The sequence below is a fragment of the Otolemur garnettii genome, unplaced genomic scaffold (genome assembly GCF_000181295.1).
Source record: "Otolemur garnettii isolate 467f Iridium unplaced genomic scaffold, OtoGar3 scaffold00089, whole genome shotgun sequence".
In the NCBI taxonomy this organism is placed as follows: Eukaryota; Metazoa; Chordata; class Mammalia; order Primates; family Galagidae; genus Otolemur; species Otolemur garnettii.
This window is the reverse complement of record NW_003852484.1, coordinates 3,833,869-3,845,213: the sequence shown is the minus strand read 5'-3', so window position 1 is coordinate 3,845,213 and position 11,345 is coordinate 3,833,869. Positions and strand designations below refer to the sequence as shown.

Below are 11,345 nucleotides of genomic sequence, written 5' to 3'. Positions count from 1 at the left end.
AAAAAACCCTAAAGATGGTAAATTTTATGTATATTTTGCCACAATTGAAAATAATTTTTAAAACTTGAAACGCCATTTTTAACCTTCCGTATTCGTGTTAGCAAAAAGTACATGAAAATGAAAATGAAAATAAGCATTCTTGTGATTTGCTGATCAGAACATAAACATATAATATTAGGGGAAAACAACTTTTCAATATCTGTAAAAACTAAAATTACAGTTACTCTTTGACCGTTGGTCAAGTAATTCTACTTTTACGAATATAGCTTATGCCTACATGTGTGATATTGCATATAATCAAGGTTTTTCAAGCAATAAAAGGTTGGCAACAACCTCAATGTTCATCAATAGTGACCTGGCAAAATATATGATTGCTATCCAATTAGAATACAATAGAACAACACACAATATTAGCACGAGGACTCTCATTACATGCGGATACAAAACAATCTCCAGGGTGCTGCTAAGTGTGCAAAACTGTGCATACTCTGCTATTATATGTGTTAAAAAGTAAAACAGAAACAGAATATGGGTCTCTGTTTTTATTTCTTTTCTTTTGTCTAAAATAACTTTAAATAGAGGCAAGAAACCAGCCACAAGTAAAAATGGTCACTCCAGTTACATCTATGGAGGAAAATGAGACACCCAGGACACAGAATTGGGAAAGAGACTTGGTTTCCACTGTTTATCACCTTTACCTTTCAAATTTAATACTATATATAGGTGTGACCTATTCAAAAAAGTTTAATTGAAAAAGGAAAAGTTATTATCTAGAAGAAAAAAGAAAAGTTATATAATTATGCCCTGTGCTGAGTACAATGCAAGCAGAGAGGAAGGGTATCTAGCATAGTTCAAAGGGAACAGAAATGGCTTCTAGACATCACTCTCCAAAGAAGAAATTTTTGCTATTGGATCAAAAATAGTTGTACATCTCTTTCTGAGCATTGGTTTGTTTCAGTCAATAGACTTGTGAATTAGTGGACAGATTTGTGAATTAATTCACTGTTTAGATTTTCTTTGCACACAGGGTGTTAAAAACCAATAAGCCAAACTTGTGTCCCACCCAGTGGAAGGTGAGCAGGTTTCTGTGGTCAATGATTAGCAATGCCCATGTCCCTGGCTCCATATGTTATACTCTGTATATTTGGTTTGTTTTTTCATCTATGTTTAATGTTAGTCCTCTTTTTTTATTCTATCTGCCCTATAAGGCACTCTATAGCCTTTTTAGTTTAAGGTGGGGTAAGTAGATGGATGGGGAAGAAGGGAGAGAGAGAGGGAGGAAGAAAAAGAAAAAGAGGATAGAGGTTACAAAGCAATGCATGTCATTTCCCTCGCTCCATCTGGGTAGATAAAGTGAATACTCTAGTGCAGTGGTTCTCAAACTGTGGTCCTTGGGCCAGCATCATTACCACCTGTGCCTTTATTAAACATAAAAATCCGTGGGCTCATCCCAACCTGTTAGATCAGATTCTCTGTGGACAAAGCCCAGGAGACTGTATTATATGCCCTCCAGGTGATTTTTACATAAAGTTTGAGAATCACAGGGAATCCATGATTGATTTCTAAACATGAATACACTATTCCCCATTTACCCCATCATACCTATGTTGGTTAAAATAAATAATGCCAACTACTACAATAATCAATCCCCCAAATGCCATTAGCTTAACACAATAAAGGCTTATTTTTTGCTGATGTCAAAGCCAATGTGAAATAGGAAATAGGATATGGGTTTCATGGGGTGGTGGCGAAGAGAGCTGTTTTACTAATTTATTCTGCAATCAGGTCCCTTCCATTGGTTACCATCTTCTAGACTCTGGGACTTTTCCTCTGGATCCCCTGTGACTAAGAAGACAAAGGAAAGAGAGGAGGGTGTTAGAAGCCAGGTCTGAAACATGTTTTCTGCCCACAGTCCCACTGGTTGGAATCCAGACTGCAGGGGAGGCTGGGAAATATGGCCTCTCCGTAGAGCTAAGAGAAGGAAATGGCTTTGGCGAACACAGAGAATTGTCTCTGCCATACCTAGCAACCCAAGGGAATCCCAAACTGTACTTCTAGGTCATATTTTGGTGAACATTTGTTTTCAGTTTCCTTATCTAATAAAGTTTTATCTTTTTTTTTTTTAAACTCCAGCACTATGATACTGATTTACATTCTCTGTGCGATGGGATTCCTGCTCTGTCCAGGTAAGAACCTTTTAGCTTTGTAAAGTGCCTGAATACTTCTACTGTCTCTTGATGGTTCTGACCACTGTGAACCCAGGCCTGAGAGTTGGTGGGTTTCACTCAGTTTCTAGTGAGCATTGCACAATACCACTTGCAAAAAAGACTTTCTGGAGAAGAAGGAAGTGTCGTGACTAAAACCAGGTAGCCCAGCTGATGGTAGGCAGACTCAGCCTGGGATGGAGCCTTGCCCCTGTTTGCAACTTCTTCCTCTGCTAGCTCACACCACTGAGCCTAGATGCACAGAGTAGTGTGGCCCAGCCAGTCCTGCAGTGCCCGGGGGCTGCAGGAAGGTCACTACACTGAGACCCCTGAGACTGAATACTGTGACTCCACACATACTCCCTTGTGGTCTTCTCTGACCCCATTTCTGGCATTCTCAGGTGCTTAGGAAACAACTAACAGGCTTCCAAATGTCTCCTTCCATACAGGGCATTGGTGTCCATGTCCCCCACCTTCCCTTCCTCCTCCCAGTCCCCTCCCTCCATGCCCAAGCCCACAGATCATGGCTGCCACCAGCCACTGACAACTGCAGACCTTTAGCAAATCACATCAGCCCATTTACCACTATGCTAATGAAGCTAAAGCTTCAGGCCCCCACCCACCCACACAAACCCTTTCCAGATCCCCGTCAGGACTGCTTGAAGAGACCTAGCAGTGTGGTCACATTTCTTATGTTTTGGCAAAATTTGAATAAGTCAGATATTTTAGCCACAAGTACTTATGACCACTGTCTCTTTCCACTACAATTCTTCTCTCTATTACATTCTCCTCCTGTTGGGCAGTGTTGTAGTGACCGTGGCCATTTTGTATTTGAATTCTACTTTCTTTTTCTTTTCAAGCTCCCCTTCAAAATATTAATATTAGTCAGCCACAATGGATCATGCCTGTAATCCTAGCACTCCAGGAGGCCAAAGCAGGTGGATTTGCTTGAGTTCAAGAGTTCAGTTCCAGACTAGCCTGAGCAAGAGTTAGATCCTATCTTTACTAAAAATAGGGGGAAAAACCCTGGGAATCATCGTGGGTGCCTGTAGTTCCAACTACTCGGGAAGCTGAAACAGAATCACTTGAGCCCTGAGTTTCAGGTTGCTGTGAGCTATGATGATACCACAGCACTCTACCCACTCTAAAAAAAAAAAAAAGAACAAAACTTATATATATAAAATAGCTCCAGGCCTCACAAAACTCAGATCTTCCCTGTTTGCTGTTCCTTTCCTAGTTTCAGTTTCTTCAATTGTGAACTAGGGTTGGCAGAGTCCCTGCCATGCACCCTAAATGACTCAGTGCCATTTAGTTTCTCCAGTCTGCCCCTTCCTGCTGCAGCCCTGAGAGGGAAGCCATCCCAGCCACCAAGTGAGGCAGACAGGGAGGAGAGCTGAGTCACCCCTGATGGAGCAGCCCCACCACGTGTCCACCTGCTCCAGAGGGCCCCTCACCAAGCCCTTGGCCCCTACCCCCAGGCCTGCTGGGAATGACAAGGAGTCAGGGTAGGAGGGAGAGGTGCTCCTTCAGATCAGTGCTGTCTGGGTTGGATAGGCCTTTTGTGATTTCTGTTTCTGCTTAGTGCCCTGAGCTTGCTGGTCAAATCTTAATGAGCCCTTGAACGTGAGGTCTGTAGATGTGGGAACTGATCACTGACTTAGCTTCCAGCAGCTTCCCTCTCCCAGGGCCCATGACCTGCCACCTTAGCTCTTGGGGGGATGGAAAGTGTGTGTGTATGTGTATGCGCACATGTATGTGTGTGTGAACAAAGTGAAAGTGCAAGAGAGAGAAAAAAGGGGGAGAAGAAAAGACCCTGGAGAACATTATCTCTAAGCATGACTCTCTTCTTATCCCACTTCTTATTTATTTGCCAAAAAAATGCATACACATCTTAAGAAAGGAAAAAACTATATTAAATTTATAACACTCAAGTCACGTTTGACTTCCGTAATTTTAAGAGGTTCTCAACATGACTTGTATCAATTTTTGTTATTAGTATATATATTGAACATTATAATTTTAATACAATTTTTCATTTCTTAAAATGTGTGTACATTTTTGTATTGTTGGGGATTCATTGAGGGTACAAAGAACCAGTGATTGCATTTGCACCCTCTCTATATATATCAACAGTCATGAGTCATTTAATAATACAGATACATGCAGAGAAATGTCTTGTTAGGCAACTTCATCATTGAACCAACACCATAGAGTGTACTTACATGTCTCTAGACAGCAGAGCCTACTACACACCCAGGCTGCAGGGTCTGGCCTGTTGCTCCTGGGCTATAAACCTGTGTGATATGTTAGTGTCCTCAATACTATAGGCAGTTGTAACTCAGTGTTAAATATTTGTATATCTAAACGTGTCTAAACATAGAAAAGGTACGGTAGAAATACAATATTATAATCTTTTTAAAAATTTCCTTGCTTATTTTTTATTTTTATTTCTTTGCTTTTTTGTTGAGACAGAATCCCCCCCTATGCCCTGAGCAGAGTGCAATGGCATCATAGCTCACTGCAACTTCCGACTCAGGCTGTGGGCATCCTGCTGCCTCAGCCTCTGAAAGCCACTAGGATTACAGGTGCTTACCAGGGCACCCAGCTGGGTTTTTCCATTTTTTTAGGAAACAGGGTCTCACTCTCGCTCAGGCAAGTCTCGAACTCCTGAGCTCAAGCAATACTCCTTCCTCAGCCTCTCACAGTTCTGGGATTACAGGTGTGAGCCGCCATGCCCAGCACAATATTATAATCTTAACGGACTACCATGGTCTATGTGGTCTGTCACTGACTAAAATGTTATTATACAGTGCATGACTATATGTATAATATCTGTTGGGCCAGGTGCTGTTCTAAGCATTTAATAAATATGGTCTCATGTAAGCATCATCTTTCTGCTTTTTAGGTCTTCTTATTATTCTGCATTTTAAGATGTGGGCACTTAAGCCCAGAGAGGTTAAGTAATTTACCTAAGCTCAACATAGCTGCTAAATGGCAGAGGTTGGATTCACACTCAGCGGTGTAGATTAGCATCTGTTCACTTAACCATGACATTATGCTGCTTCTAACTCTTGCTAGTGAATCACCCGTAAGTGTGAGCATTCTTCCTTGGGGACCTCAAGGAATTGAGGGGAATACGGCCTCAGCTTCATCCCTGTTCATAAGCTCCTCACCAGCACATCTTCCATCCTGCCTGCAGCTGACTTGGTCCCCAGCCCTTTTCATCACAGTGACCAGCCCAGTTCTTATGACCTGGGAAAGAGGAAAGAAAAATGCCCTGGAAACAACTTTTCAGAAAATGCTAAACTGTAACACCATTTTCCCAAACTTTCTAACTCTGTCCACTGAAAGGGAGAAAGTAAAGGCTAGAAATCTCATCAAAACTGAGTCCAGGTGTCACTTTTGCCCTTGCCTTGTCTCTGAAATTGCTTGGAAACTAAAGCTGAAAAATAACTCCCCCAATTGGTAACTGTTTAAGTTTTATGGTGCTGAGAAAAGAAGTGACTATATTTTTAACAGAACAAATTTAAAGTGCGATAGAAAACATGTGACAGCTGATTAGAAAATAAAACCAATACTTTATACACTGTTAAAAACAACAGCAAAACAGAGGCCATTCTTTATAAAAGAATGAAAAGAATATGTTTGCATCTTATCTGTCTTTCTTCTTAGAGGCTCCTCTGCTTACTGGGCTGGGCAACAGTGACCTAGCCATAGGGCAGGCATCCAACAGGAGAAAGGAGATGCAATTGGCCCATAGCAAAAATGTGAGGCTGAATAATTCATTGGATGGTATAGAATGATTCATTGGATGGTATAGAGGTGTTCTCATTCCTAATCAGTCAGGAGAGATGGGGGCAACCGATGGAGGAGTGGTAGTAGAAGGAATGAAATTAAATGACAGGTGAGATGCAGGAAGCTGACATTTTTGAGGGGCTGCAATGGTAAAAATAGGGCCTCAGGTCCGATTCAGAGAGGAGATAGCTGGGGTAAAATAGATGACCAGACACTGGGAGAAGGAGGGTGAGAAAGCAGGAGGCCAGGGGACTATGTGTGTGAGTTTGGGTAATGACAGCCGTGGTGGAGAGGATGACAGCAGCAGCCAGGTGCCCAGAGTTCCAGTGAATGCAGGGGCAGCTGGGAGGAAGGAGAGTAACGCCAGCTACGAAGGAAACTGGGTGCTATCGTCCAATGGCTTGTACTTCAAAGGAGCTGGGTTTTATAATCATATTCTACATATTATATTATACTTGATATATTTCAGTAGATCATGTTTCATATAACATAACATATGTTGTATATTTTATGAAATACATACATATTTGTGTCTATATAAAATGTACATAATTATACATATACATATTTGTCTATATAATAGGATACACGATGAACATGAAATCAAAGCAAAGATAATATTTTTTTTTTTTTTGAGACAGAGTCTTAAGCTGTCATCCTGGGTAGAGTGTATGGCGTCACAGCTCACAGCAACTTCCAACTCTTGGGCTTAAGCAGTTCTCTTGTCTCAGCCTCCCACGTAGCTGGGACAACAGGCATCTGCCACAACACCCGGCTATTTTTTGGTTGTAGTTATTGTTTGGCAGGCCCAGGCTGGATTTGAACCCTCCAGTTCTGGTGTATGTGGCTGGTGCCCTAGCCCCCTAAGCTACAGACTCTGAGTCAAGCAAAGATAATGTTAATAGAAATATCATCCAGGCCACGCAAATTCCTAGAAAGCCATCCTGCCCTACAACAAAAAAAATCTCTTTTTAGTAACCCAAAAGACAATGAATGTCCTGAAGGTCTCTGGATAAATACAAAATGCTTTTTCTCTGATCATACTTCCTCTTTGCCCCATAACTGCCTCTGCCCCCACCCTTTCCTTAACAAATTAAAGTTCAACTCTGGCTATAGTAGTCTAGATCTCAGATGCACTCATGTGGAATCTCTCTTGGGTATTTTCTATTCAGATGATCATAGATAGCAGCAGGTGAGGGAATCAATTATTGAGACAGATGAGAGGAGGGTGGAAGGAGAGGAAGACAGTATCTGTTGCTATCTGGATGGAGGCATTTATCTAGAATTCCATAAAAGTTACAGGCTGGCAATAAGTATCTGTGACTTGTTTAGCTTATACCTGGCAGTTGAATCCATGGGTTTAGAGGAGAAAAACCTCCTATCCTTTAGAGGACAACATGGAGAGTAAGAAGATGAAGAGCATACACTCAAGATCGTCAGCACTTAAGGAGTGACCCCAGAAAACTAACCAGGAGGGCAGACATTGGGGAAGAACAGAGCATTTTAAAAAGAGAGATGCCAACAGTGTTACATTTCCCAGTGTGGTCAAATGAGGGCTGAAAAGAGCCAGGACTTGGCCGTGGTGGGGAGTTATGAGGACCTTTGTCAGTGCAGAGGTGGGGTGGGAGGCTGGGAGTCAAAGGGCAATTGCTGCTTACTATTTCTGGAAGTTTGACTCCTCTGGAAAGAGAAACTAAAAGCAGTAGCAGAGGCGATGTGTGAAGTGAGTGCTGTGAGTGAGGGCCAGGACAGAGAGCCCCGTGAGCAGTGCAGAGGTCAACCTAAAGGTAACCGGACTACAGATTTGTAAAGTCACCAGTGTGCACAATTGGACAATTTTCTCCAGAGTGCTCAACCACTCAGTTGGAAGGACAGATATGTCAATTGAAAGTAGAGTTGTCCTCTGGATAAAGTCTGCAGAGACAAAAGGGCATGCTTATTGAAGTTGCGGCAAGGAATAATGAAAATGACATTCTACTGCTGCTTTGTCCAATATAATAGACATTAGCTGTGTATGACTGTTAAATTTCAATTAATTAAAATAAAATAAGATTTAAGGTTCAATTTTTCAGTCATGTTAGCTACCTATCGAGTGCTCATAGCCATGGTGGCTGGTGGCTACCATATTGTTCAGCGCAGTGACAGAATATTTCCATCATCTCAAAGAGTTCTTTTGGAAAACACTGCACTATAGGGACTAGACTAGATAGAGCTGAGGCCTTGATGAAGCTGGGCAGATGTAAAGTTCATAAGCAAGAGCAAAAGCTGGAGGAATGAGGTGGTGGACAGAGATGAGTATATTGAGATTAAGATTCTGGGGGTTGTGCTTTTCCAGGTGATAAAGTTCAGGGTTATGTCATGGGGAGTATGCTGCTGAAATAATCTGTGGATGAAGACCTTTGGGGTTGTCAAGATCAAAGGAATTTTGAGGTATGGTCGTTGGTATACTCATCCATGAAGAAGTCATCCAAATTGATGGCAAGAATTGGTTAGAAAGTAAGACCTTGCATCTAATGCCAAAATCCTCCATGAGCAAGCGGGTAATGACCAATGATTAGTAGCAATGAGACAGGCAGACACCCCAAAATGGGAGGGTGCTGCTTAGTAGGGCAGATTTCTGTGAAGGAACAACTCTGTGGGAACCTTTGCGGAGAGGTTGAGGATGTAGAAGAGTTTATTTGTAGTAAACAATGAAACAAGGCTTTTAGAGGGCCTGGTAAAGCTTTGAAAGAAGTTTAGTAAAAGAAGTGCAACTTGTGAGAATATGTAAGTAACCTGAGGAAGAGATGATTCTTGAATATGTTATGACATGCATTTGGGGTAGTGGTTAAGGAAGACTGAAGTCGCCGTGGGGTCAGAGACCTCATAAGTGTAGAAGACTAAAGTTTTGTGTGGCATTCAACAGTACAGTATATTGCTGAGGAATTCCTTAAGTATTCTTTGAGACTAACTCAGCTGATTAGGGAGGTGTCTAGTTGGATTCATGAATGCTTCATTCCTGGCATCAACATAACAATCAATACTAGACCTTGACCATCCTCTTAGTCTAGTGCTAGGGAAGGGAGAAATTCTCAATACTCACACAGCCATGGAGTCCCAGCAAGTCCATTTGCTAGGTGGCCTGAGGTCTGGTCATAATAGGGAGGCCTGAAGGTACTTGGGGAAAACAGACCTTGAGCAAAATCTTCCCCATGTAGTCAGATCAGAGACTAGCAGGATTCCCCCACGCCTGGCTCTGAGTGAGGTCATGGAAGCCCATGGCTAATGAGCAGCTACAGAGGGTAAATTGTGAAATACTTTCAGTTCCACTTAGAGTGATTTCCACCCCAAGAGGGAGGGCGGGGAGAAGGAGTGTTGGGAGGGACAGATTGAAACAAATTTGTCTTGTCATCTGTCATCCAGAAGCAGACATTGTCTACAGCAGCTGCTCAAGCTAGAGCTCTTGTTGAAATGCAGACTCTGACTCAGTATGTCTTGGATAGGGCCAGAGATTCTGTATTTCAGATCAGTTCACAGGGGATGCCAATGCTTTTGGTCCACAGATCACTGCTGCAGTTGTGAGGTCAAGAGTGGGAAAGAAAGTCCCCATCATCTTTGGGAGAAGGAGCCTGAGTCAGAGAAGTGGGTCTTTGAGTAGAGTGGGTGGGAAGAAGAGATGATACTAATGAGGCTCTAAAATGTAAATCAAGAAAAGCAAAGGCAAAGAGTGAAGTCATTTCTAGGTCCAGAAGGCACCGCTGTCAGCTGAGTAATAACCTAATATCAACTTTTAATTGGCAGAATTTTCAGCTATGTTTTTGATTTCTCCAATAACTCATCTGCCGTGTATCATAAGGCAAATTAGAATTGAATTAGAACCATTGGAATGTATTTTCCAGAGACAGCGCTAAAAACTTTTACAGTAGGTGGCACTCTTGCATTAAGAGTTTAGCAAAGGTGGCTCAGAAACCTCAGGTTTGCCTTGTAAGGTAATTTACAGAATACAGTAAATCTTCCTTATGTCTCCCTTTCCCTGTCTTCCTACCCACATAGATTTTCCCTCCTCCCTCCAACATAGGTGTATCCTATACAGATGGTGCATTTTATCCTTTAAGTGCTTCGTGGAGTTCTAGTGAGTGCGATGCAATATGCAGTGATTTAAATTTGTGCCAACTCTCACAGATGCCTGGAGTCTGCTTTCCTTAGAGTTCAAGGCCACCACCAACCCCTTGATTGTGTTTTCTCTCTGGACTATTCTGCAGTCAGTTTGGTTTTACCAAATGCATGCCCTGTTGTCTTTCTATTCCCTTTTTGAAAAGAAACCCATTAATTGGATCCATTTAGCTTTCCCCCCATCAAAGGCCCCTTGATGAAATTCTTCTCATCTTTCTCACCAACCCATCCCTCCCTTAATGTTAACATCCCTTTGCCGAAATACTGAATGATAAAACTTTATTTAGAACCAATTCTAACTTCTTATACTCTCTCCCACCCCGAACATCTTACCCACCTTGACTTACTTTCTTGCCAAGTCTCAAGTAACCCTGTAGACTTTTTCTGAGTTCACCCACATTCTGAGTTGGGTGGCCCAAATCCCTCCCATAAATTCCAGTATGCTTTCAGTAACCAAAGTCTTTCACAGAACTCTTCTAGTAAGTTCCTTGTGAGCTGTGAAAATTTCCAGGGGCAGTGTACACTGGGACCAACAAGCCTGTGGGGCTCCCAGAGCACATCTTCACCTTCCCACCTATTATTCATTTCCAACATTTTATTCATGTGCCTTAAATATCTCTTGACTACCACAATCCCAAAAGAATAGTCAGATTTGCCCAGTTCTCTTTCTGATCCCTGAAAGAGTTTAGAGAGGTCACTGAGAATAGAGGCCTTGGTTCACTCTATTTGTGTCATTTCCAAACCAGTTGACATTCTTGTGGGTGCTGGCCATGGAAGTAGCGGGCATGGGGAGATGTTCTATAGAGAGAATATTTGAATTTCAAAGATTTTATTCAATGTGATCCCCAATCAATGAGGCATAATAAAGGGGAGCTATCAAATATGCAGTAGAACTTCTGTAAGTTGACCATCCTAGGGACTGTAACAAACTGGTCAACATATGGAGATGGTCAATATAAGGAACTAGGCCTACCGTACTGACACATACATCTGGTTCATGTCTGGTCTACGAAAATAAGGTCAACTTAAGGAGGTGATCAATTTAGGGAGGTGATCAACTTTATCAGTAGCAGAGTGAGGTATAAGGGAATACGGAGGGGAGGGGAGAGTTTTTGGTGATGCTGTGGAACTTTTGGAGCCAGTAACAGCTACAGTGATGGGAATCAGTATTCAGGATAGAGGAAAATAGCTGGT

At 42.1% G+C, this 11,345-nt stretch overlaps 1 protein-coding gene across 3 annotated transcripts in view; it reads left to right on the top strand.

Moving 5' to 3' along the window:
- Nucleotides 1–11,345, top strand: part of CD86 (CD86 molecule) — a 63,578-nt gene that overhangs the window by 34,330 nt on the left and 17,903 nt on the right. For 2 of the 3 annotated variants that reach the window (XM_023516330.1, XM_023516331.1), the window contains exon 2: nucleotides 2,134–2,186. In XM_023516330.1, the coding sequence (XP_023372098.1) occupies nucleotides 2,134–2,186 (53 nt within the window). Of the gene's footprint in view, nucleotides 1–2,133; nucleotides 2,187–7,746; nucleotides 7,787–11,345 lie in introns of those variants that run through there. The other variant, XM_012808404.2, reaches the window with a different exon arrangement.